Raw genomic sequence first — 27,915 nt, forward strand, 5'->3', positions numbered from 1 at the left:
AACTGAATAGTGTTTAACAATATTTTCCCTAGACATGGCTAAGGTCATCTCAATATTAGACTGTCCCTAGACATGTGAACTGAATTATCAATATTAGACTGTCCCTAGACATGTGAACTGAAGGTCATTAGGTCAATATTAGACTGTACCTAGACATGTGAACTGAAGGTCATTAGGTCAATATTAGACTGTCCCTAGACATGTGAACTGAAGGTCATTAGGTCAATATTAACTGTCCCTTTGAACAAGGTCATTAGGTCAATATTAGACTGTACCTTGGTAGAAGGTCAATATTATACTGTCCCTAGACATGTGAACTGAAGGTCATTAGGTCAATATTAGACTGTCCCTAGACATGTGAACTGAAGGTCATTAGGTCACTATTAGACTGTCCCTAGACATGTGAACTGAAGGTCATTCATTACACTGTCCCTAGACATGTGAACTGAAGGTCAATATTACCCTGTCACATGTGAACTGAAGGTCATATATTAGACTGTCCCTAGACATGTGAACTGAAGGTCATTAGGTCAGTTCCCTAGACATGTGCACTGAAGGTCATTAGGTCAATATTAGACTGTCCCTAGACATGTGAACTGAAGGTCATTAGGTCAATATTAGACTGTCCCTAGACATGTGAACTGAAGGTCAATAGGTCAATATGTGTCCTAGACATGTGAACTGAAGGTCAATATTAGACTGTCCCTAGACATTTGAAATATCTTCACTCCTAAAGTGCTACACTTCCGAGAACAGTACATTGTGAATGAGTGATTCTTTTGGGGGGGTAAAACTAATCGTGTCCGAATGGTCCCTGACATGTTGGGGTGATAATTACATAACCGACGGTCTATAGTAATACCAGTCCCGTGCGAAAGGGCTTAATGTGTATGTCTATAATATGGCAATCTGTAATATATATGTCTGTAATATTAGTCTCTGATAGAGAAAGTATTCACCCAGACTTTCTCCACATGTTGTTGTTGTTACAGCCTGATTTTAAAAAGAATTCAATTGAGGTTCTGTATCACTGGCCTCTACACACAATACCTCATCATGACATCACAATAATCATGACATCAAATACCCCATCATGACATCACAATCCCCATAATGTCAAAGTTTCATTTTTTTTTTTACACAGTAATTAAAAATTAATAACTTTCTAAAAATAAACCCCTTTTTCAAGTCTAAATGAGTTCAGGAGTAAATATTTGCATAATATGTTGCCAATTCATCTGTGTGTAAAAATAGTGTTTAACAATATTTTTTAATGGCTGTATCTCTGTACACAACAATCTGTCATCCCTCAGTGGAAATTTTAAAACACAGATTCAACCACAAAGACCAGGAGGTTTTCCAATGCTTTGCAAAGAAGGTCACCTATTGGTAGATGGCCAGACATTGGGTAGCCCTTCGATCGTGGTGAAGTTATTCATTACACTACCGGTGTACACCCAGTCACTACAAATATACAGGTGTCCTCCTTCCGAACTCAGTTGCCAGAGAGGAAGACAGTTTAACATCTTAGTTAAATGTTCCTGACCATTACAGTTTAAACTTAAATCTACTTGAACATTTATAGCAAAAAAATGGTTGTCTAGCAATGATCAATTCAGCTCTTAGAGACTCACAGTATACAAAGTATTGACTTAGGGGTGTGAATACTTAACAATTCTGTATTTCATTTTCAATAAAATAGCCAACATTTCTAAAAATATGTTTTCAACTTTGGAATTTTGCCAAATTGTGTAGATCAGGAAATCTAATGAACACAACAAATGGGAACAAGTCAAGGGGTGTAATACTCTCTGAACCCTTCTTCTGTATTATGGACTCTGAACCTCTGTAGATTGAACATCTTAGTTAAACACCATTCGTTTTTTTAATGCAAAAATAACAAAAATAAAACACAGTATAGGAAGTCTCTCTGGACTAGAACCCAGGCAGCATGTAATCTAACCTTCTTCAGGACTAGAACCCAGGCAGCATGTAATCTAACCTTCTTCAGGACTAGAACCCAGGCAGCATGTAATCTAACCTTCTTCAGGACTAGAACCCAGGCAGCATGTAATCTAACCTTCTTCAGGACTAGAACCCAGGCAGCATGTAATCTAACCTTCTTCAGGACTAGAACCCAGGCAGCATGTGATCTAACCCTCTTCTCCAGACACAGTGTAATTAACCATTCCACCCCTCTCCTCTCCCCCTAGCCCCATTCTTAACATCGAGGCCCACTCTTCATCCCCTCGTTCTTTACCCCTCACTTTTATCTCCCCCCACTCTCCATCTCCTTGAGGCCTCCCTCTCTCCTCTTTCCTCCCTCTCCCCTTCCCTCTCTCCTCTTTCCTCCCTCTCTCCTTCCTCTCTCCTATTTCCTCCCTCTCTCCTTCCTCTCTCCTCTTTCCTCCCTCTCTCCTTCCTCTCTCCTCTTTCCTCCCTCTCTCCTCTCTTCCTCAGACGTAAGGGAGGATGCCGTAGACGAACAGAGCCATGACCGCGGCGCTGAACAGCCCCGCCACCGGCACCGTGACGAACCACGCCAGGAAGATGTTACGGAACAACCGCCAATCAACCGCCTTCTTGGAGCGGATCCAGCCAACCGCTACCACCGAGCCCACCTGGTCGTCACGGCAATGCACAAGAGGAGAAGAACACAAAACAGGAACCAAATCAACAGCAGGACAAACCTGGGTTACATTTCTATCAGTTCAACTAGTAGTCCTGGTACACCAAACCTGGTCCTGGAGAAGGGTGAGCAGATGTTGCCACAAGTTACTGCTCAAGACCTGACCTGAGAGTCAGTTGGTTTAGTGCAGGGATAGAACAAAAGCCTGCTGTGAGCCCAGCAGGACTAGGGTTGGTTGGTGACAGACCACAGACTGTAAAGCTCCTAGGTTAGTAGTGCCAGCTGATTTGAACACTTCTATTAGTAGGTTTCTTCAAATCAGTTAGTTGAAGTCTGAAATTTGCAGTTTTTGTTTTATATTTCACCCCTCCTAAAATGGAATACACCCAACTAGAATTCACCCAAATCAATAAATGTCAATTTATGTGTGTATGTTTCCTTTAGTCTATACTTCTGCTAAATTCAGGCTTCCACAAGAACACATATATAATCCAACATATTTACTCACCTTGTTTTCATCAAATATTTAATAGATCAAGCTAACAATAGAACAACATGTCTGTCTGTCTCTCTCTCTGTCTGTCTCTGTCTCTGTCTGTATCTCTCTCTCTCTCTGTCTGTCTCTCTGTCTGTCTCTCTCTCTCTGTCTGTATCTCTCTCTCTGTCTGTATCTCTCTCTCTGTCTGTATCTCTCTCTCTGTCTGTATCTCTCTCTTTGTCTGTATCTCTCTGTCTGTATCTCTCTCTGTCTGTATCTCTCTCTGTCTGTATCTCTCTCTGTCTGTATCTCTCTCTGTCTGTATCTCTGAGCGGACTGCTCATATACAGCCAGTGTAACCCGAGCTAGCACCCCTGTGGTGAAGATAGCAGCATCTAAATTTGGGCTGGGTCAGGATGGACTGCCAATGTTTCCAGACCACTCTGACACAGACATTATCTGTGGCTGCGTTTACACAGGCAGCACAATTCTGATCTGTTGCCCAGATATTGGCAAAGAGCTGATCTGATTGGTCAAAAATCCAATTAGTGAAAAGAATATCAGAAATTAGGCTGCCTGTGTAAACGCTGCCAGTGAGTAACCAAGATGAAATGGACACGTTCCAGACATATCATATTACAGTCGCGTTGAACACATCAACCAATGGGCTGCGTGCAATATCCTCAACTGTTTGATTGCTGTTCCGATTGCTATATCATTCCGATGTGGGTTAGCTGATATGTTAAAACGCCCATCTAGGCGCTGTGTGAGCTCTGACAGGCGACTGCAATGTTGTCAGCCTGGAACGCGCCCCTTGTTTGATGCCGTTTGAACGGAGCTCATGATCACCATCACTACTTTTCACACACCAGCCAGGGTTGAGGGGGTCCACTCGGGGATATATTAGTAAACTGAGTAGGGAATATCTGGTTAATAAACTGGGTTCAACCTGGACCCCTAAACCCTGTACCCAAACACACTCTACAGTGGACTTGAGGTGTGTCACCAGGGTCCTGTTCATTTGGCACCAAACGGATGACAACAGACTAAAAGTTTCATCTTCCGTTACAAGAAAAAACGTTTTGTTGTTGTTGCTACGGCATGCTCTAATGAATGCCCTAATGAATGCTCGAATGAATGCCTAATGAATGTCCTAATGAATGCTCTAATGAATGCCCTAATGAATGCTCGAATGAATGCCCTAATGAATGTCCTAATGAATGCTCTAATGAAAACCCTGACGAATGCTCTAATGAATGCCCTAATGAATGCTCGAATGAATGTCCTAATGAATGCTCTAATGAATACCATAATAAATGCTCTAATGAAAGCCCCAATGGATGATCTAATGAATGCCCTAATGAATGCTCTAATGAACGCTCTAATGAACGCCATAATGAATACCCTAATGAATGTCGTAATGAATGCTCTAATGAATGATCCAATGAATGCCCCAATGAATGCTCTAATGAATGCCCCAATGAATGCTCTAATGTATGTCCTCGTGAATGCTCTAAAGAATGCCCTAATGAATGCCCTAACGACCCTGATCTCAGCCCCTTGACACATCACACAACAAATTAATAAATCAAACAATCACCACACTGCAGGGACAATAAGGACACAATCAATCAGAAATCATACAGCAGACATAGCTAGCTATTAGCATGTTAAAAAGGTAGTCCTACCAAGGAAGTGGAGGAGGTGAGAAATCAAGAGAGATGGTTTGCATCAGGTCAGGTTGATTTTAGGGAAATTTGAGCCATTTTGAAATCGATTGAAAAAGTCAGTTTTGTTTCTTGTGCATTTTCCCCCAGCAGATGACTGTATTTAATACAAGGCAAATAAAGTTAAACTTTAACATGTTAAATAAAGGCTTGAATGTATCAAAAGGAGAACACTGACCAAGCCTTCTGCTGAAATGTTGAATGAAGCAGTTGAGTCAGAGTCCTAGAGGGTCAGAGTCCTAGAGGGTCAGAGATCTAGAGGGCCATAGATCTAGAGGGCCAGAGATCTAGAGGGTCAGAGATCTAGAGGGTCAGAGATCTAGAGGGTCAGAGTCCTAGAGGGCCAGAGATCTAGAGGGTCAGAGTCCTAGAGGGCCAGAGTCCTAGAGGACCAGAGTCCTAGAGGGCCAGAGTCCTAGAGGGTCAGAGTCCTAGAGGGCCAGAACTCTAGAGTGTCAGAGTCCTAGAAGGTCAGAGTCCTAGAGTGTCAGAGTCCTAGAGGGTCAGAGTCCTAGAGGGTCAGAGTTCTAGAGGTCAGAGTCCTAGAGGGTTAGAGTCCTAGAGGGTCAGAGTCCTAGAAGGTCAGAGTCCTAGAGGGCCAGAGTCGGAGAGGGCCAGAGTCCGAGAGGGCCAGAGTCCTAGAGGGTCAGAGTCCTAGAGGGCCAGAGTCCTAGAGGGTCAGATCTAGAGGGTCAGAGATCTAGAGGGTCAGAGTCCTAGAGGGTCAGATTCCTAGAGGGTCAGAGCTCTAGAGGGTCAGAGATCTAGAGGGTCAGAGATTTAGAGGGTCAGAGATCTAGAGGGTCAGAGATTTAGAGGGTCAGAGATTTAGAGGGTCAGAGATCTAGAGGGTCAGAGTCCTAGAGGGTCAGAGTTCTAGAGGGTCAGAGTCCTAGAGGGTCAGAGTCCTAGAGGGTCAGAGTCCTAGAGGGTCAGAGATCTAGAGGGTCAGAGTCCTAGAGGGTCAGAGTCCTAGAGGGCCAGAGATCTAGAGGGCCAGAGATCTAGAGGGCCAGAGTCCTAGAGGGTCAGAGTTCTAGAGGGTCAGAGTCCTAGAGGGTCAGAGATCCTAGAGGGTCAGAGTCCTAGAGGGTCAGAGTCCTAAAAGGTCAGAGTCCTAGAGGGTCAGAGTTCTAGAGGGTCAGAGTCCTAGAGGGTCAGAGATTTAGAGGGTCAGAGTTTAGAGTGTCAGAGTTCTAGAGGGTCAGAGTCCTAGAGGGTCAGAGCTCTAGAGGGTCAGAGATCTAGAGGGTCAGAGATCTAGAGGGTCAGAGATTTAGAGGGTCAGAGATTTAGAGGGTCAGAGTCCTAGAGGGTCAGAGATCTACAGGGTCAGAGTCCTAGAGGGTCAGAGCTCTAGTGTCAGAGTCCTAGAAGGTCAGAGTCCTAGAGGGTCAGAGTCCTAGAGGGTCAGAGTCCTAGAGGGTCAGAGTCATAGAGGGTCAGAGTTCTAGAGGGTCAGAGTCCTAGAGGGTTAGAGTCCTAGAGGGTCAGAGTCCTAGAGGGCCAGAGTCCGAGAGGGCCAGAGTCCGAGAGGGCCAGAGTCCTAGAGGGTCAGAGTCCTAGAGGGCCAGAGTCCTAGAGGGTCAGATCTAGAGGGTCAGAGATCTAGAGGGTCAGAGTCCTAGAGGGTCAGATTCCTAGAGGGTCAGAGCTCTAGAGGGTCAGAGATCTAGAGGGTCAGAGTCCTAGAGGGTCAGAGTCCTAGAGGGTCAGAGATCTAGAGGGTCAGAGTTCTAGAGGGTCAGAGTCCTAGAGGGTCCAAGCTCTAGAGTGTCAGAGTCCTAGAAGGTCAGAGTCCTAGAGGGTCGGAGTTCTAGAGTGTCAGAGTCCTAGAAGGTCAGAGTCCTAGAGGGTCAGAGATTTAGAGGGTCAGAGATTTAGAGGGTCAGAGATCTAGAGGGTCAGAGTCCTAGAGGGTCAGAGATCTAGAGGGTCAGAGTTCTAGAGGGTCAGAGTCCTAGAGGGTCCAAGCTCTAGAGTGTCAGAGTCCTAGAAGGTCAGAGTCCTAGAGGGTCAGAGTTCTAGAGTGTCAGAGTCCTAGAAGGTCAGAGTCCTAGAGGGTCAGAGATTTAGAGGGTCAGAGATTTAGAGGGTCAGAGATCTAGAGGGTCAGAGTCCTAGAGGGTCAGAGTCCTAGAGGGTCAGAGATCTAGAGGGTCAGAGATCTAGAGGGTCAGAGATTTAGAGGGTCAGAGATTTAGAGGGTCAGAGATCTAGAGGGTCAGAGATCTATAGGGTCAGAGTCCTAGAGCGTCAGAGCTCTAGTGTCAGAGTCCTATAAGGTCAGAGTCCTAGAGGGCCAGAGTCCTAGAGGGTCAGAGATCTAGAGGGTCAGAGTTCTAGAGGGTCAGAGTCCTAGAGGATCAGAGTCCTAGAGGGTCAGAGATCTAGAGGGTCAGAGTTCTAGAGGGTCAGAGTCCTAGAGGGTCAGAGTCCTAGAGGGTCAGAGTCCTAGAGGGCCAGAGATCTAGAGGGTCAGAGTTCTAGAGGGTCAGAGTCCTAGAGGGTCAGAGTCCTAGAGGGTCAGAGATCTAGAGGGTCAGAGTTCTAGAGGGTCAGAGTCCTAGAGGGTCAGAGTCCTAGAGGGTCAGAGTCCTAGAGGGCCAGAGATCTAGAGGGCCAGAGATCTAGAGGGCCAGAGTCCTAGAGGGTCAGAGTCCTAGAGGGCCAGAGATCTAGAGGGCCAGAGATCTAGAGGGCCAGAGTCCTAGAGGGTCAGAGTCCTAGAGGGCCAGAGATCTAGAGGGCCAGAGATCTAGAGGGTCAGAGTCCTAGAGGGCCAGAGTCCTAGAGGGCCAGAGTCCTAGAGGGTCAGAGTCCTAGAGGGTCAGAGATCTAGAGGGTCAGAGATCTAGAGGGTGCTGCTCCACATGATTGTCTTTCCTCAATGTGTCTGTATCGTGACTGGACACTATAACTGAGAATTAGTCCCACATGGCACCCTATTCCGTATATAGTGCACTAGTTTGGCCCGGACCCTGTGGGCATTGGTCAAAGGTAGTGCCCTATAAAAGGTGGATAAGGGTGTGATTTAGGGACGCGGATGAGTCAACCACTGAATAACAGATAACTGAAGTGCAGTGACTAATGGTGTATTTCATTAAATACCTCACGTCATTACTTGCACAATCCCATTGAGCTACACAATCATGTTCAGAGACCGTAGGCTAATTTGGCCATGTCAATACCAGTCAGGGTTGCTATACACCTGCATTGCTTGCTGTTTGGGGTTTTAGGCTGGGTTTCTGTACAGCACTTTGAGATATCAGCTGATGTACGAAGGGCTATATAAATAAATTTGATTTGATATACCCATTTGAACTCTGCTACCTATATAACATATAATAAATATATTCACTACGTCTGCTAAGTATCGTGTGAAATGGTAAAACTGAGACCAATCACCAGCGGAGGAAAAGTGCACAACGGGTCAAAGCTGCAACTCAGAGAGTTATGATTGGCTCAGATTCAGTCTAGTGAAGCTGATGGGAGGAGCTACGCGGCTTCACTGACCAACCAGTACGCCAATACCTTGCAGTGGGTGGAGCTTATTGGGATGCCCACATTAGAGGCAATAAGCACTGACAGAGCACTCATTACTTCAACGCAAAACCCACTGTGAAGAGATGGAATAGAGGGAGAGAGAGAGAGAGAGAGAGAGAGAGAGAGAGAGAGAGAGAGAGAGAGAGACAGAGACAGAGAGAGAGAGAGACAGAGAGCGAGAGAGAGAGAGAGAGACAGAGAGAGAGAGAGACAGAGAGAGAGAGAGAGAGAGAGAGAGAGAGAGACAGAGAGCGAGAGAGAGAGAGACCGACAGAGCGAGAGAGAGAGAGACCGACAGAGAGAGAGAGAGAGAGAGAGAGAGAGAGAGAGAGAGAGAGAGAGAGAGAGAGAGAGAGAAACAGAGAGAGACAGAGAGCGAGAGAGAGAGAGACCGACAGAGAGCGAGAGAGAGAGAGACCGACAGAGAGAGAGAGAGAGAGAGAGAGAGAGAGAGCAAAATAGATGGAGGGGTACAAAAACACAGAGACGAGAAGTGAGACAGGTAAAGGAGGAGTTGGAGGGTTGCATTTTGGGGAATGAGGCAGCCCAGCCTTCTGAGGCTTTCAGCAAACAACACACCTGTGGGCACAAACACACCACACCACAACATGCCATGTGAGTGTAAGGGTGAGGTGTGGCTGGGAGACCGTCCACCTGTCTCAGTCATACCTTGCAGTGTGTGGTACTGACAGGGATTCCGATATTGGAAGCCAACACAACAGTGAGAGCGGAAGCCAGCTCTATAGTGAATCCGCTGTGAAGAGGACGAGGGGGGTTAGGGGGTGGGGGGGGGGGTGGGAGAGACATCCTTAACCGTCAGTGTTCTGCCTTTTTCACATCATCACACACACAGGCCTTCATAGAAGAGTCACACACACACACACACACACACACACACACACACACACACACACACACACACACACACACACACACACACACACACACACACACACACATAAAATCCTTTTAAGAGACCTCAGACTAGAACTTCCATGCAGGATAAGGAGGGGGTGTTAGGGTTGTATGTGATACAGTAGGGGGGGGTGTTAGGGTTGTATGTGATACAGTAGGGGGGGGGGTTAGGGTTGTATGTGATACAGTAGGGGGGGTGTTAGGGCTGTATGTGATACAGTAGGGGGGGGTTAGGGTTGTATGTGATACAGTAGGGGGGGGGTTAGGGTTGTATGTGATACAGTAGGGGGGGGGTTAGGGTTGTATGTGATACAGTAGGGGGGGTTAGGGTTGTATGTGATACAGTAGGGGTTAGGGTTGTATGTGATACAGTAGGGTTGTATGTGATACAGTAGGGGGGTGTTAGGGTTGTATGTGATGCAGTAGGGGGGTGTTAGGGTTGTATGTGATACAGTAGGGGGGTTGGGGTTGTATGTGATACAGTAGGGGGGGGTTAGGGTTTGTATGTGATACAGTGGAGGGGGGGATTAGGGTTGTATGTGATACAGTAGGGGGTGTTAGGGTTGTATGTGATACAGTGGAGGGGGGTTGGGGTTGTATGTGATACAGTAGGGGGGGGGTTAGGGTTGTATGTGATACAGTAGGGGGGGGTAGGGTTGTGTGTGATACAGTAGGGGGGTTAGGGTTGTATGTGATACAGTAGGGGGGTGTTAGGGTTGTATGTGATACAGTAGGGGGGGGGTTGTATTGTGGTTGTATGTGATACAGTAGGGGGGGGTGTTAGGGTTTGTATGTGATACAGTGGAGGGGGGGGGGGGGGATTGGGGTTGTATGTGATACAGTAGGGTGGGGGGGGTTGTATGTGATACAGTTGGGGTTGTATATGATACAGTAGGGGGGTTAGGGTTGTATGTGATACAGTAGGGTGGGGGGGTTGGGGTTGGGGTTGTATGTGATACAGTGGAGGGGGGATTGGGGTTGTATGTGATACAGTAGGGGGGGGTTAGGGTTGTATGTGAACAGTAGGGGGGGGGGGTTAGGGTTGTATGTGAACAGTAGGGGGGTTAGGGTTGTATGTTATACTGTAGGGGGGGGTTGTATGTGATACAGTAGGAGGGGTTAGGGTTGTATGTGATACAGTAGGGGGGGGGGGGTTAGGGTTGTATGTGATACAGTGGGGGGTGTTAGGGTTGTATGTCATACAGTGGGGGGGGGGGGTTGGGGTTGTATGTGATACAGTGGAGGGGGTGTTAGGGTTGTATGTGATACAGTGGGGGGGTTAGGGTTGTATGTGATACAGTAGGGGGGGGGTTAGGGTTGTATGTGATACAGTGGGGGGGGGGGGGGGATTGGGGTTGTATGTGATACAGTAGGGTGGGGGGGGTTGGGGTTGTATGTGATACAGTGGAGGGGGGTTGGGGTTGTATGTGATACAGTAGGGGGGTTAGGGTTGTATGTGAACAGTAGGGGGGTTAGGGTTGTATGTTATACTGTAGGGGGGGGTTGTATGTGATACAGTAGGAGGGGGGATTAGGGTTGTATGTGATACAGTAGGGGGGCTAGGGTTGTATGTGATACAGTGGGGGGTGTTAGGGTTGTATGTCATACAGTGGGGGGGGGGGGGGTTGGGGTTGTATGTGATACAGTGGAGGGGGGTTAGGGTTGTATGTGATACAGTGGGGGGGGGGTTAGGGTTGTATGTGATACAGTAGGGGGGTTAGGGTTGTATGTGATACAGTGGGGGGGGGGGGGTTGGGGTTGTATGTGATACAGTGGAGGGGGTTAGGGTTGTATGTGATACAGTGGGGGGTGTTAGGGTTGTATGTGATACAGTGGGGGGGGGGTTGGGGTTGTATGTGATACAGTAGGGGGGTTAGGGTTGTATGTGAACAGTAGGGGGGTTAGGGTTGTATGTTATACTGTAGGGGGGGGGTTAGGGTTGTATGTGACACAGTAGGAGGGGGTGATACAGTTAGGGTTGTTTGTGAAATAGTAGGGGGGTTAGGGTTGTACGTAATACAATAGGGGGGGGTTTATGTCCTACAGTGGGGGGGGGGTTGGTTTATGTGATACAGTGGAAGGGGGGGGTTAGGGTTGTATGTCCTACAGTGGGGGGTTAGGGTTGTATGTCCTACAGTGGGGGGGGGTTAGGGTTGTATGTCCTACAGTGGGGAGGGGGGTCGTATGTCCTATAGTGGGGGGTAGGGTTGTGAATCTCAGACTATTTCAAGTTGAAATACACACAATGAGGAAATTAATGGTAATGGCCACTAGAGGAAGGAGAGTCTTTAGAGACTTTGAGAACCACAGCTAAAACCGCCCTTTATCCCTAGAAGAAAAGCTTGCCTCTGATGGAAGAGAATGGTGTGAGGATACGGAGAGGGAAAGTAGAGGGAAGGAGAGGAGGAGGAGAGAGGAAAGAGGAGAAGGAGAGGAGGAGGAGAGAGGAAAGAGGAGAAGGAGAGGAGGAGGAGAGAGGAAAGAGGGGAGGAGGAGAGGGGTTGGGGTTGTAGGAAAGAGAGAAGGAGAGGGTTGTAGGTAGAGAGGATAAGTAGAGGAGAACAGAGAGGAGGAGGAGAGAGGAAAGAGGAGAAGGAGAGGAGAAGGAGAGGGGAAAGAGGAGAAGGAGTTGTAGGAGGAGGAGAGAGGAAAGAGAGGAGGAGAGGAGAAGGAGAGGGGGGTTGGGGTTGTAATACAGAGGAGAAGGAGAGGAGGGGAGGTTGAGGAAAGAGAGGAGGAGAGAGGAAAGAGGAGAAGGGGAGAGAGGAAAGAGAGGAGAAAGAGAGAGGGTTGTAAAAGAGGAGGAGAGGAGAAGAAGAGGGGAAGGGGAGAAGGAGAGAGGAAAGAGGAGAAGGAGAGGAGAAGGAGACAGGAAAGAATGGAGAAGGAGAGGAGGAGAGGGGGGTTAGGGTTGTAGAAGGAGAGGAGCAGTAGAGGAGAAGGAGAGGGGAGCAGGGAGAGTGAAACAGAGGAGAAGGAGAGGGGAAAGAGGAGAAGGAGGGGGAGGAGAGGAACTGAGGGGTTGTAGAAGCAGAGGGGGGGTTTGGGTTGTTTGTGAAGGAGAGGGTTGTAGGAAAGAGGAGAAGGAGAGATGAACAAGAGGAGAAGGAGAGGGGAAGGAGAGAAGAAGGGGAGGAGGAGGAGAGGGGAAGGAGAGGGGGAAAGAGAGGGAAAGAGGAGAAGGAGAGGAGGAGGAGAGGGGAAAGAGAGTGGAAGGAGGAGAAGGAGATGAGGGGAGGTAGGAGAGAAATACACACAATGAGGAGAGGGGGAAGGAGGAGAAGGAGAGGAGAAGGAGAGGAGGAAAGAGGGGAGGAGGAGGAGAGGGGAAAGAGAGGGGAAGGAGGAGAAGGAGAGGAGAAGGAAAGGGGAAGGAGAGGGGAAGGAGGAGAAGGAGAGGATAAGGAAAGGGGAAGGAGAGGGGAAAGAGAGGGGAAAGAGAGGGGAAGGAGAGGAGAAGGAGAGGAGAAGGAAAGGAGAGGGGAAAGAGAGGAGCAGGAGGAGAAGGAGAGGAGAAGGAGAGGAGAAGGAAAGGGGAAAGAGAGGAGAAAGAGATGGGAAGGAGGAGAAGGAGAGGAGAAGGAGAGGAGGAGAGGGGAAGGAGAGGGTAAGTCATGGAGCAGGATAGTGAGAAGGAGAGGGTAGGGTTCTAAGAGGCATTGTTCTAGTGAGGTGGATAGGGTTCTAAGAAGCAATGTTCTAGCGAGATGGAAAGGGTTAGGAGAGGGGAAAGAGAGGAGAAAGAGAACAGCGAGATAGAGAGAGAGAAAGAGGAGACAGACCCTGCGAGGGAGCGAATGAGGCAGGGAGAGATGGAGCACTCAGCCTGCTGAGCTCTCTGCTCCCTTCTGGCAATAACACAAAGGGTTAAATCAGTCCGGCTCCACCATGCTAGGTGTGTCTGAGCTCTGCTGTGCCAGAGCTGCTTCATGTTGCTGGCTGCCTGTCTGTGGGTCAAAGTGACGTTAACATGACGTCCGCTGTGCTTGGCCTGCTTTACGTTGCTGGGTTAGAAGAGGAAGAGACACACGACAGAGAATTCTGGATGAGATTCCAGTGAGGTGGATAGGGTTCTAAGAACAGGATTCTAGTGAGGGTGGATAGGGTTCTAAGAACAGGATTCTAGTGAGGTGGATAGGGTTCTAAGAACAGGATTCTAGTGAGGTGGATAGGGTTCTAAGAACAGGATTCTAGTGAGGTGGATAGGGTTCTAAGAACAGGATTCTAGTGAGGTGGATAGGGTTCTAAGAACAGGATTCTAGTGAGGTGGATAGGGTTCTAAGAACAGGATTCTAGTGAGGTGGATAGGGTTCTAAGAACAGGATTCTAGTGAGGTGGATAGGGTTCTAAGAACAGGATTCTAGTGAGGTGGATAGGGTTCTAAGAACAGGATTCTAGTGAGAACAGCAGGATTCTAGTGAGGTGGATAGGGTTCTAAGAAGCAGGGTTCTAGTGAGGTGGATAGGGTTTAAGAACAGGATTCTAGTGAGGTGGATAGGGTTCTAAGAACAGGATTCTAGTGAGGTGGATAGGGTTCTAAAAAGCAGGATTCTAGTGAGGTGGATAGGGTTCTAAGAAGCAGGGTTCTAGTGAGGTGGATAGGGTTTTAAGAACAGGATTCTAGTGAGGTGGATAGGGTTCTAAGAACAGGATTCTAGTGAGGTGGATAGGGTTCTAAGAAGCAGGATTCTAGTGAGGTGGATAGGGTTCTAAGAAGCAGGGTTCTAGTGAGGTGGATAGGGTTTTAAGAAGCAGGATTCTAGTGAGGTGGATAGGGTTCTAAGAAGCAGGGTTCTAGTAAGGTGGATAGGGTTCTAAGAAGCAGGGTTCTAGTGAGGGGTGTAGGGTGCAGTCTCAAGGTTCTAAGAAGCATAACTAGGATAATTCACTCAGAACGATTCTATGAAGGATCTAAAGGGTTTTAGAGCAGAGAAGGGTTCTAGTGAGGATCAAGGAAGACTAGAGCAGAGAATGGTTCTAGTGATTATCAAGGAAGACTAGAGCAGAGAAGGGTTCTAGTGAGGATCAAGGAAGACTAGAGCAGAGAAGGGTTCTAGTGAGGATCAAGGAAGACTAGAGCAGAGAAGGGTTCTAGTGAGGATCAAGGAAGACTAGAGCAGAGAAGGGTTCTAGCCTTGTTGAGGAGTAGCTTCTAGTGGTCCTACAGGGGTGTATGAATGGTTCAGTTCAGGAGAAAGGGCCCATGCAGACTTCATCATGCAGATACAGACATACAGACAGGCAACAAGCAACAGTAAAGTGTAAAGCTGTGAGCCTTTTAGTATATTCAACTGTGCGCATGTGTACTGAACCGAAATATAAACGCAACATGTAAAGTGATGGTCCCATGTTTCATGAGCTGAAATAAAAGATCCCAGAAATGTTCTCAAATTTTGTGCACAAATTTGTTTAAATCCCTGTTAATGAGCAATTCTACCCTGCCACGATAATCCATCCACCTGACAGGTGTGGCATATCAAGAAGCCGATTAAACAGCATGATCATTACACAGGTGCACCTTGTGCTGGGGACAATAAAAGTCCACTCTAAAATGTGCATTTTTGTCACACAACACAACGCCACAAATGTCTCAAGTTTTGAGGGAGTGTGCAAATTGGCATTCTGACTTCAGGAATGTCCACCAGAGCTGTTGCCAGAGAATTTCATGTTCATTTCTCTACCATAAGCCGGCTCCAAAATCTTTTTTGAGAATTTGGCAGTAAGTCCAACCGGCCTCACAACCGCAGACCACATGTAACCACGCCGGCCCAGGACCTCCACAACCGGCTTCTTCACCTGCGGGATCTTCTGAGACCAGACACCCAGACAGCTGATGACCAAAGAATGTCTGCACAAACTGTCAGAAACCGCCTCAGGGAAGCTCATCTGCATCCTCGCCGTCTTCACCAGGGTCTTGACCTGACTGCAGTTCAGCATGATGAGACAGCGTGTTCCAGGTCCCGCCAATATCCAGCAACTTCACACAGCCATTGAAGAGGAGTGGGACAACATTCCACAGGCCACAATCAACAGCCTGATCAACTCTATGTGAAGGAGATGTGTCGCGCTGCATGAGGCCAATGGTGGTCACACCAGATACTGACTGGTTCTGATCCACACCAGATACTGACTGGTTCTGATCCACACCAGATACTGACTGGTTTTCTGATCCACACCAGATACTGACTGGTTCTCTGATCACACCAGATACTGACTGGTGTTCTGATCCACACCAGATACTGACTGGTTCTGATCCACACCAGATACTGACTGGTGTTTTGATCCACACCAGATACTGACTGGTGTTCTGATCCACACCAGATACTGACTGGTTCTGATCCACACCAGATACTGACTGGTTCTGATCCACACCAGATACTGACTGGTTTTCTGATCCACACCAGATACTGACTGGTTCTGATCCACACCAGATACTGACTGGTTTTCTGATCCACACCAGATACTGACTGGTTTTCTGATCCACACCAGATACTGACTGGTTCTGATCCACACCAGATACTGACTGGTGTTCTGATCCACACCAGATACTGACTGGTTCTGATCCACACCCCCTACTTATTTTAAAGGTATCTGTGACCAACAGATGCATATCTGTATTCTCAGTCATAAATCCATAGATTAGGACCTAATGAATCTATTTCAATTCACTGATCTCCTTATGACCTGTAACTCAGTAAAATCGTGTAAATTGTTGCATGTTGCATTTATATTTTTGTTCAGTGAATATATGAGTGAGTATATGATTCAGTGTATGAGTGACTATATGAGTCAGTGTATGAGTGACTATATGAGTCAGTGTATGAGTGACTATATGAGTCAGTGTATGAGTGACTATATGATTCAGTGTATGAGTGACTATATGATTCAGTGTATGAGTGACTATATGATTCAGTCTATGAGTGACTATATGATTCAGTGTATGAGTGACTATATGAATCAGTCTAGGAGTGAGTACATGATTCAGTGTATGAGTGACTATATGATTCAGTGTATGAGTGAGTATATGAGTCAGTGTATGAGTGTCTATATGATTCAGTGCATGAGTGTCTATATGAGTCAGTGTATGAGTGAGTATATGAGTCAGTGTATGAGTGACTATACGATTCAGTGTATGAGTGACTATATGAGTCAGTGTATGAGTGTCTATATGATTCAGTGTATGAGTGACTATACGATTCAGTGTATGAGTGTCTATATGATTCAGTGTATGAGTGACTATATGAGTCAGTGTATGAGTGACTATATGAGTCAGTGTATGAGTGACTATACGATTCAGTGTATGAGTGACTATATGAGTCAGTGTATGAGTGTCTATATGATTCAGTGTATGAGTGACTATATGAGTCAGTGTATGAGTGACTATATGAGTCAGTGTATGAGTGACTATATGATTCAGTGTATGAGTGACTATACAGTAGGTGTATGAGTGACTATATGAGTCAGTGTATGAGTGTCTATATGATTCAATGTATGAGTGAGTATATGATTCAGTGTATGAGTGACTATATGAGTCAGTGTATGAGTGACTATATGAGTCAGTGTATGAGTGACTATATGATTCAGTGTATGAGTGACTATATGAGTCAGTGTATGAGTGACTATATGATTCAGTGTATGAGTGACTATATGAGTCAGTGTATGAGTGACTATATGATTCAGTGTATGAGTGACTATATGAGTCAGTGTATGAGTGACTATATGAGTCAGTGTATGAGTGACTATATGAGTCAGTGTATAAGTGTCTATATGATTCAATGTATGAGTGAGTATATGATTCAGTGTATGAGTGACTATATGAGTCAGTGTATGAGTGACTATATGAGTCAGTGTATGAGTGACTATATGAGTCAGTGTATGAGTGACTATATGAGTCAGTGTATGAGTGAGTATATGATTCAGTGTATGAGTGACTATATGATTCAGTGTATGAGTGACTATATGATTCAGTCTATGAGTGACTATATGATTCAGTGTATGAGTGACTATATGAATCAGTCTATCAGTGACTATATGATTCAGTGTATGAGTGACTATATGAATCAGTTTATGAGTGAGAATATGAATCAGTGTATGAATGAGTTTATGAATCAGTGTATGAATGAGGATATGATCAGTGTATGAGTGACTATCTGAATCAGTCTAGGAGTGAGTACATGATTCAGTGTATGAGTGACTATATGATTCAGTGTATGAGTGACTATATGATTCAGTGTATGAGTGAGTATATGAATCAGTGTATGAATGAGTATATGAATCTATGTTTAAGTGAGGATATGAATCAGTCTAGGAGTGAGTACATGATTCAGTGTATGAGTGACTATATGATTCAGTGTATGAGTGAGTATATGAATCAGTCTAGGAGTGAGTATATGATTCAGTGTATGAGTGACTATATGATTCAGTGTATGAGTGACTATATGAATCAGTGTATGAGTGACTATATGAGTCAGTGTATGAGTGACTATATGAGTCAGTGTATGAGTGACTATACGATTCAGTGTATGAGTGACTATATGAGTCAGTGTATGAGTGTCTATATGATTCAGTGTATGAGTGACTATATGAGTCAGTGTATGAGTGACTATATGAGTCAGTGTATGAGTGACTATATGATTCAGTGTATGAGTGACTATACGAGTCAGTGTATGAGTGACTATATGAGTCAGTGTATGAGTGACTATATGAGTCAGTGTATGAGTGTCTATATGATTCAATGTATGAGTGAGTATATGATTCAGTGTATGAGTGACTATATGAGTCAGTGTATGAGTGACTATATGAGTCAGTGTATGAGTGACTATATGATTCAGTGTATGAGTGACTATATGAGTCAGTGTATGAGTGAGTATATGATTCAGTGTATGAGTGACTATATGAGTCAGTGTATGAGTGACTATATGAGTCAGTGTATGAGTGACTATATGAGTCAGTGTATGAGTGACTATATGAGTCAGTGTATGAGTGAGTATATGAGTCAGTGTATGAGTGACTATATGATTCAGTGTATGAGTGACTATATGATTCAGTGTATGAGTGACTATATGATTCAGTCTATGAGTGACTATATGATTCAGTGTATGAGTGACTATATGAATCAGTCTATCAGTGACTATATGAGTCAGTGTATGAGTGACTATATGAGTCAGTGTATGAGTGACTATATGAGTCAGTGTATGAGTGACTATATGAATCAGTCTAGGAGTGAGTACATGATTCAGTGTATGAGTGACTATATGATTCAGTGTATGAGTGACTATATGATTCAGTGTATGAGTGAGTATATGAATCAGTGTATGAATGAGTATATGAATCTATGTTTAAGTGAGGATATAAATCAGTCTAGGAGTGAGTACATGATTCAGTGTATGAGTGACTATATGATTCAGTGTATGAGTGAGTATATGAATCAGTCTAGGAGTGAGTATATGATTCAGTGTATGAGTGACTATATGATTCAGTGTATGAGTGACTATATGAATCAGTGTATGAATGAGGATATGATTCAGTGTATGAGTGACTGTATGATTCAGTGTATGAATGAGTATATGAATCAGTGTATGAATGAGTATATGAATCTATGTTTAAGTGAGGATATGAATCAGTCTAGGAGTGAGTACATGATTCAGTGTATGAGTGACTATACGATTCAGTGTATGAGTGAGTATATGAATCAGGCTAGGAGTGAGTACATGATTCGGTGTATGAGTGAGTGTATTTGACAACTGGGTTAGAAGCTGTTTCTTATATTTGACAAGATTGTTCTGTGATGTAATTGGTAGTTGTGTTGAACTGTATTTGAATGCTGTGTGCATGTATTCAAATGCATGTCATCCTTCCACCTACCCACTCACCCACCCAGCCAGCCAGCCACCCACCCACCCACCCAGCCAGCCAGCCAGCCAGCTAGCTACCCACCCACCCACCCACCCAGCCAGCCAGCTACCCAGCCAGCCAGCCACCCACCCACCCACCCAGCCAGCCAGCCAGCTACCCACCCAGCCAGCCAGCTACCCAGCCAGCCAGCCAGCCAGCCAGCCAGCTACCCAGCCACCCACCCAGCCAGCCAGCGCCAGCTACCCACCCAGCCAGGCAGCCAGCCAGCTACCCCCCCCGCCGTCCCTTCTCTCACCTGGAGGGGGTGATGGGGGTGAGATCCTGCCCATGGTTTGGATCACCCGGCGCCCCCACACCCAGAGGCCGCAACAGATTCCAACGCCCCCGTAGAACAGCAACCAGATGGGGGTGGCGGCGTCCTGCATCACCCCGCCTTGTTCATAGATCATCCACAGCGCCACCAACGGGCCGATGGCGTTACTGCCAGAGGGGGGTAGAGGATATAGAATGACAGATTCATGAATAACTCATTAGAACGTATAGTTTTGTGGATAACATGATATTGCAGTTTGCAGCGGGAAGTCAGTGTCAGGTAGGTTCCTTTCTGTTTGGGAGGGGAAGTCGTGTCAGGTAGTGTCCTTTCTGTTTGAGAGGGAAGTCGTGTCAGGTAGTGTCCTTTCTGTTTGAGAGGGGAAGTCGTGTCAGGTAGTGTCCTTTCTGTTTGAGAGGGAAGTCGTGTCAGGTAGTGTCCTTTCTGTTTGGGAGGGGAAGTCGTGTCAGGTAGTGTCCTTTCTGTTTGAGAGGGAAGTCGTGTCAGGTAGTGTCCTTTCTGTTTGAGAGGGGAAGTTGGTGTCAGGTAGTGTCCTTTCTGTTTGAGAGGGGAAGTTGGTGTCAGGTAGTGTCCTTTCTGTTTGAGAGGGAAGTCGTGTCAGGTAGTGTCCTTTCTGTTTGGGAGGGGAAGTCGTGTCAGGTAGTGTCCTTTCTGTTTGAGAGGGAAGTCGTGTCAGGTAGTGTCCTTTCTGTTTGAGAGGGGAAGTCGTGTCAGGTAGTGTCCTTTCTGTTTGAGAGGGGAAGTCGTGTCAGGTAGTGTCCTTTCTGTTTGAGAGGGAAGTTGGTGTCAGGTAGTGTCTTTTCTGTTTGAGAGGGAAGTCGTGTCAGGTAGTGTCCTTTCTGTTTGGGAGGGGAAGTCGTGTCAGGTAGTGTCCTTTCTGTTTGAGAGGGGAAGTTGGTGTCAGGTAGTGTCCTTTCTGTTTGGGAGGGGAAGTCGTGTCAGGTAGTGTCCTTTCTGTTTGAGAGGGGAAGTTGGTGTCAGGTAGTGTCCTTTCTGTTTGAGAGGGAAGTCGTGTCAGGTAGTGTCCTTTCTGTTTGAGAGGGGAAGTCGTGTCAGGTAGTGTCCTTTCTGTTTGGGAGGGGAAGTCGTGTCAGGTAGTGTCCTTTCTGTTTGAGAGGGGAAGTTGGTGTCAGGTAGTGTCCTTTCTGTTTGAGAGGGGAAGTCGTGTCAGGTAGTGTCCTTTCTGTTTGAGAGGGGAAGTCGTGTCAGGTAGTGTCCTTTCTGTTTGAGAGGGGAAGTTGGTGTCAGGTAGTGTCCTTTCTGGGTCCTGTGTGGCTCAGTCGGTAGAGCATGGCGCTTGCAACGCCAAGCGTCGTGGGTTCGATTCCCGCTGGGGCCACCCATATGTAAAAGTAGTGGCCCCAGCCGACTTGTAAGTCGCTTTGGACAAAAGCGTCTGCTAAATGGGATATATTTTCTGTTTGAGAGGGGAAGTCGTGTCAGGTAGTGTCCTTTCTGTTTGAGAGGGGAAGTTGGTGTCAGGTAGTGTCCTTTCTGTTTGAGAGGGGAAGTTGGTGTCAGGTAGTGTCCTTTCTGTTTGAGAGGGGAAGTTGGTGTCAGGTAGTGTCCTTTCTTTTTGAGAGGGGAAGTTGGTGTCAGGTAGTGTCCTTTCTGTTTGAGAGGGGAAGTTGGTGTCAGGTAGTGTCCTTTCTGTTTGAGAGGGGAAGTTGGTGTCAGGTAGTAGTTGTGTGAACACATTGAACAGTAATTGTGTTGTGTTGACCTGTAGTCAGCTGTTGGAAAATTCTGGAAACTGAAAATTCTGTAGAAAAAAAAGGAATTCTGGAACACCTGGGAACATTCGGGAAAGTTTGAGGAATTTAGCAATCCTAGTCACCTGACGTCATTGCCTCCGTGAGCAAAAGATCCGAAGCATGCAGTGAGGATCTGCAGGAAGTGGAAGAGCAGGTAGACGGTCGGTTTGTCCTTATCCCCTTCATCCTCTTCTGCGGAGTCATCCAGCGGGACAGGAGCACCCGGCGCCCCTGCCTCCTCGCCCCCCAGGTCCGACGCCAGCTTCATCTCCACGCCACCCTCCTCCGCCTCGATCTCGGCCTCCGCCACGGCATTACAGTACGACGAGTAACTATCGTAGCGAACTCTCTTCTTGGTGTAGGACACACTCCCCGACCTCTCCCCCTCCCCCACCAGCTTCTCACTGTCCTCTCGGGCCTCTCGGGCCTCGCGGGACTCGGACCGGAGCAGTGGCTGGACCGGCATGCCACAGATGGCGGCCGTGTAGCAGGTGTAACTGTTGTTGCGACGCAGCAGGCGGTAGTTGTTGTCTGGCGTGGGGGCGGAGTTGTCGTCCTCCAGTCGTCCCAGGTGAATCTTGTGGAGCAGGTCTTTGTAGAGACCAGAGTCCTTGTGAACCGTGTGGTACACCTGGCCGTCGCTGCGGATGTGTTCCCCGCCGAAGGTGAAGCTGCCGTTGGACAGTGGGGACTTGGACATGGACAGAGTACCGTTGGTCATGGAGTGGGTTCGTCCTGAGGAGAGGGGTGAGCAATACAACACTTATATTATATATTACACAGAAATACTATACTAATACTAAAATATTATCATATTAACTGAGTGTACAAAACATTATGAATACCTGCCCTTTCCATGACAGACTGACCAGGTGAAAGCTATGATCCCTTATTGATGTTAAATCCACTTCAATCAAATCAAATCAAATTTATTTATATAGCCCTTCGTACATCAGCTGATATCTCAAAGTGCTGTACAGAAACCCAGCCTAAAACCCCAAACAGCAAGCAATGCAGGTGTAGAAGCACGGTGGCTAGGAAAAACTCCCTAGAAAAGCCAAAACCTAGGAAGAAACCTAGAGAGGAACCAGGCTATGTGGGGTGGCCAGTCCTCTTCTGGCTGTGCCGGGTAGAGATTATAACAGAACATGGCCAAGATGTTCAAATGTTCATAAATGACCAGCATGGTCGAATAATAATAAGGCAGAACAGTTGAAACTGGAGCAGCAGCACGGCCAGGTGGACTGGGGACAGCAAGGAGTCATCATGTCAAGTAGTCCTGGGGCATGGTCCTAGGGCCGCGGTTCAGTTGAAACTGGAGCAGCAGCACGGCCAGGTGGACTGGGGACAGCAAGGAGTCATCATGTCAGGTAGTCCTGGGGCATGGTCCTAGGGCTCAGGTCCTCCGAGAGAGAGAAGGAGAGAATTAGAGAACGCACACTTAGATTCACACAGGACACCGGGTGGACAGGAGAAGTACTCCAGATATAACAAACTGACCCCAGCCCCCCGACACATAAACTACTGCAGCATAAATACTGGAGGCTGAGACAGGAGGGGTCAGGAGACACTGTGGCCCCACCCGAGGACACCCCCGGACAGGGCCAAACAGGAAGGATATAACCCCACCCACTATGCCAAAGCACAGCCCCCACACCACTGGAGGGATATCTTCAACCACCAACTTACCATCCTGAGACAAAGCTGAGTATAGCCCGCAAAGATCTCCGCCACGGCACAACCCAAGGGGGGCGCCAACCCAGACAGGATGACCACATCAGTGAATCAACCCACTCAGGTGACGCACCCCCTCCGGGGACGGCATGAGAGAGCCCCAGCAAGCCAGTGACTCAGCCCCTGTAATAGGGTTAGAGGCAGAGAATCCCAGTGGAAAGAGGGGAACCGGCCAGGCAGAGACAGCAAGGGTGGTTCGTTGCTCCAGAGCCTTTCCGTTCACCTTCCCACTCCTGGGCCAGACTACACTCAATCATATGACCCACTGAAGAGATGAGTCTTCAGTAAAGACTTAAAGGTTGAGACCGAGTTTGCGTCTCTGACATGGGTAGGCAGACCGTTCCATAAAAATGGAGCTCTATAGGAGAAAGCCCTGCCTCCAGCTGTTTGCTTAGAAATTCTAGGGACAATTAGGAGGCCTGCGTCTTGTGACCGTAGCGTACGTGTAGGTATGTACGGCAGGACCAAATCAGAGAGATAGGTAGGAGCAAGCCCATGCAATGCTTTGTAGGTTAGCAGTAAAACCTTGAAATCAGCCCTTGCTTTGACAGGAAGCCAGTGTAGGGAGGCTAGCACTGGAGTAATATGATCAAATTTTTGGTTCTAGTCAGGATTCTAGCAGCCGTATTTAGCACTAACTGAAGTTTATTTAGTGCTTTATCCGGGTAACCGGAAAGTAGAGCATTGCAGTAGTCTAACCTAGAAGTGACAAAAGCATGGATTAATTTTTCTGCATCATTTTTGGACAGAAAGTTTCTGATTTTTGCAATGTTACGTAGATGGAAAAAAGCTGTCCTTGAAATGGTCTTGATATGTTCTTCAAAAGAGATCAGGGTCCAGAGTAACGCCGAGGTCCTTCACAGTTTTATTTGAGATGACTGTACAACCATTAAGATTAATTGTCAGATTCAACAGAAGATCTCTTTGTTTCTTGGGACCTAGAACAAGCATCTCTGTTTTATCCGAGTTTAAAAGTAGAAAGTTTGCTGCCATCCACTTCCTTATGTCTGAAACACATGCTTCTAGCGAGGGCAATTTTGGGGCTTCACCATGTTTCATTGAAATGTACAGCTGTGTATCATCCGCATAGCAGTGAAAGTTAACATTATGTTTTCGAATAACATCCCCAAGAGGTAAAATATATAGTGAAAACAACAGCGGTCCTAAAACGGAACCTTGAGGAACACCGAAATTTACAGTTGATTTGTCAGAGGACAAACCATCCACAGAGACAAACTGATATCTTTCCGACAGATAAGATCTAAACCAGGCCAGAACTTGTCCGTGTAGACCAATTTGGGTTTCCAATCTCTCCAAAAGAATGTGGTGATCGATGGTATCAAAAGCAGCACTAAGGTCTAGGAGCACGAGGACAGATGCAGAGCCTCGGTCCGATGCCATTAAAATGTCATTTACCACCTTCACAAGTGCCGTCTCAGTGCTATGATGGGGTCTAAAACCAGACTGAAGCATTTCATATACATTGTTTGTCTTCAGGAAGGCAGTGAGTTGCTGAGCAACAGCCTTTTCTAAGATTTTTGAGAGGAATGGAAGATTCGATATAGGCCGATAGTTTTTTATATTTTCTGGGTCAAGGTTTGGCTTTTTCAAGAGAGGCTTTATTACTGCCACTTTTAGTGAGTTTGGTACACATCCGGTGGATAGAGAGCCGTTTATTATGTTCAACATAGGAGGGCCAAGCACAGGAAGCAGCTCTTTCAGTAGTTTAGTTGGAATAGGGTCCAGTAAGCAGCTTGAAGGTTTAGAGGCCATGATTATTTTCATCATTGTGTCAAGAGATATAGTACTAAAACACTTGAGCGTCTCTCTTGATCCTAGGTCCACGCAGAGTTGTGCAGACTCAGGACAACTGAGCTTTGAAGGAATATGCAGATTTAAGGAGGAGTCTGTAATTTGCTTTCTAATAATCATAATTTTTTCCTCAAAGAAGTTCATGAATTTATCACTGCTAAAGTGAAAGTGTAGATGAAGTGTAGATGAAGTGTTCAATCAGTGTAGATGAAGGAGAGGAGACGGGTTAGACATGCCTTAGTCAGTCATGTGACCACATCTCACAACCCACAGCATTAATCAGAACACCATCAATCAGATGAACAGAAGCAGAGGAACAGAAGGATTTTTAAGCCCCGAGACAATTGAGACATGGATTGTGTACGTGTGCCATTCAGAGAGAGGGTGAATGGGCTAAAGATGTAAGAGCCTTTGAACAGGGGATGGTAGGAGGTGCCTTTGAACGGGGTATGGTAGGATGTGACTTTGAACAGGGTGTGGTAGTAGGTGTCTTTGAACAGGGTATGGTAGTAGGTGTCTTTGAACAGGGTATGGTAGTAGGTGCCTTTGAACAGGGTATGGTAGTCGGTGCCTTTGAACGGGGTAGGGTAGTAGGTGCCAGGCACACCGGATTGTGTCAAGAACTGCAACACTGCTGGGTTTTTCACACTCAACAGTTTCCCGTGTGTATCTCGAGTGGTCCACCACCCAAAGGACATCCACACAACTTGAAGCATTGGAGTCCACATGGGCCAGCATCCCTGTGGAACGCTTTCGACACCTTGTAGAGTCTATGCCCCGACGAATTGAGGCAGTTCTGAGGGAAAAAGGGGAGGGTCCAACTCCATATTAGGAAGGTGTTGTTAATGTTTGGTATACTCAGTGTATATGCATGGCGTGGGTGTACCCTGGAGAGGGGGAGAGCTATACAGAACTAAGGACATAACAAATACTATACTATAAGAAATATTATAATATACTAAATACTGTACTATAGTATAAAATAGGGGAGCTTTACAGAACTAAGGATATAACAAATACTATACTATAAGAAATACTATAATATACTAAATACAATACTACACTATAAAATAAAGGTTTAGTAAAGGTGGTTCTACAGTGAACTCCTTGCGTGATGAGCAGTGTTGTCTGCGACCTTAGGGCTTCCCAGGCCAACCCCATACAGAAAAATCATTTATGGCCACATACGATACCAGTCAAAAGTTTGGACACACCTACTTTTTCAATGTTTTATTTTTTTTATTTTGTACGTTGTAGAATAATAGTGAAGACATCACAACTATGAAATAACACATATGGAATCATGTAGCAACCCAAAAAGTGTTCCACAAATCAACATATACATTTTAGATTCTTCAAAGTCGCCACCCTTTGCCTTCATGATAGCTTTGCACACTCTTGGCATTCTCTCAACCAACTTCATGAGGTAGTCACCTGGAATGTATTTCAATTAACAGGTGTGTAAGTTTTTTTTGTTTATGAATTTTTACTATATAGATAATTTTGACTTTGTGACTAATGGAAACCACCTGCTTGCTCTGCCCCTCCAGTGCGCTACTGTTTACACTATTTGCAATAGATGTTGTTTGAAAAAGATACATCTTACTTCACAACGGGGGGGAAATCCTACATTCAAGTTATTTTCTTGCAACTGTCAACGCGAAAAGGTTGTGCCTCGCCCCAGTCCCACTTAGGGTCATTGTCCTGTTGGAAGGTGAACCTTCGTCCCAGTCTGAGGTCCTGAGTACTCTGGAGAATGTTTTCATCAAGGATCTCTCTGTACTTTGCTCCGTTCATCTTTTCCTTGATCCTGACTAGTCTTCCAGTCCCTGCCGCTGAAAAACATCCCCGCAGCATGATGCTGCCACCACCATGGATCACCATAGGGATGGTGCCAGGTTTCCTCCAGACGTGACGCTTGGTATTCAGGCCAAAGAGTTTAATCTTTGTTTCATCAGACCAGAGAATCTTGTTTCTCATAGTCTGAGAGTCTTTAGGTGCCTTTTGGAAAACTCCAAGCGGGCTGTCATGTGCCTTTTACTGAGGAGTGGCTTCCATCTGGCCACTCTACCATAAAGGCCTGATTGATGGAGTGCTGCAGAGATGGTTCTCCCATCTCCACAGAGAAACTCTGGAGCTCTGTCAGATTGTCCATCAGGTTCTTGATCACCTCCCTGACCAAGGACCTTCTCCTCCGATTGCTAAGTTTGGCCGGGCAGCCAGCTCTAGGAAGTCTTAATGGTTCCAAACTTCTTCCATTTAAGAATGATGGAGGCCACTGTGTGCTTAGGGACCTTCAATGCTGCAGAAATGTTTTGGTAGCCTTCCTCAGATCTGTGCCTCGACACAATCCTGTCTCGAAGCTCTACGGACAATATCTTCGACCTCATTACTTGGTTTTTGCTCTGACATGCTCTGCCAACTGTGGGACCTTATATAGACAGGTGTGTGCCTTTCCAAATCATGTCCTATCAATAAAATGTACTACAGGTGGACTCCAATCAAGTTGTAGAAACATCTCAAGGATGATCAATGGAAACAGGATGTACCTGAGCTCAATTTCGAGTCTCATAGAAAAGGGTCTGAATACCTGTGTAAATAAGGTTTTCCTTTCTTTTTAATTCATTTGCAAAAATGTATAAAAACCTGTTTTAGCTTTGTCGTTATGGGGTATTGTGTGTAGATTGATGAGAAGAAAAAAAAAATCTATTGAAGGCTGTAACGTAACAAAATGTGGGAAAAAGTCAAGGGGTCGGAATACTTTCTGAATGCACTTTAAATGCTCAATGGATTTATTAAAATAGACCAATGACATCTGCACATTACTACGACCACTCATTCCGTGTCACTGTCTATGTTTGTTTTTCTATGATTTGGGTATTTCTATGTTTCGGCCTCGTATGGTTCTCAATCAGAGGCAGGTGTCATTAGTTGTCTCTGATTGAGAATCATACTTAGGTAGCCTGGGTTTCACTGTGTGTTGGTGGGTGATTGTTCCTGTCTCTGCACCAGATTGGACTGTTTAGGTTTTTTTCACATTTCTTGTTTTGTTAGTTTATTCATGTATAGTGTCTTTATATATTAAACATGAATAACCACCATGCTGCGTTTTGGTCCGCCTCTCCTTCAAGTAA

General features: G+C 46.1%; 1 protein-coding gene across 1 annotated transcript in view; it reads right to left on the reverse strand.

The window, feature by feature from the left end:
- Window positions 1-1,934: 1,934 nt before the first annotated feature.
- LOC135511107 (sodium-dependent phosphate transporter 2-like) overlaps window positions 1,935-27,915 on the reverse strand; it is a 62,846-nt gene continuing 36,865 nt past the window's right edge. Inside the window, 5 exon segments of the mRNA XM_064932690.1 lie at window positions 1,935-2,621; window positions 9,050-9,134; window positions 19,446-19,473; window positions 19,476-19,630; window positions 21,319-21,970. Coding sequence (XP_064788762.1) covers window positions 2,457-2,621; window positions 9,050-9,134; window positions 19,446-19,473; window positions 19,476-19,630; window positions 21,319-21,970 — 1,085 coding nt within the window. The 3' untranslated portion in view covers window positions 1,935-2,456.

The sequence above is a fragment of the Oncorhynchus masou genome, chromosome 1, assembly GCF_036934945.1.
Source record: "Oncorhynchus masou masou isolate Uvic2021 chromosome 1, UVic_Omas_1.1, whole genome shotgun sequence".
Lineage (NCBI taxonomy): Eukaryota > Metazoa > Chordata > Actinopteri > Salmoniformes > Salmonidae > Oncorhynchus > Oncorhynchus masou.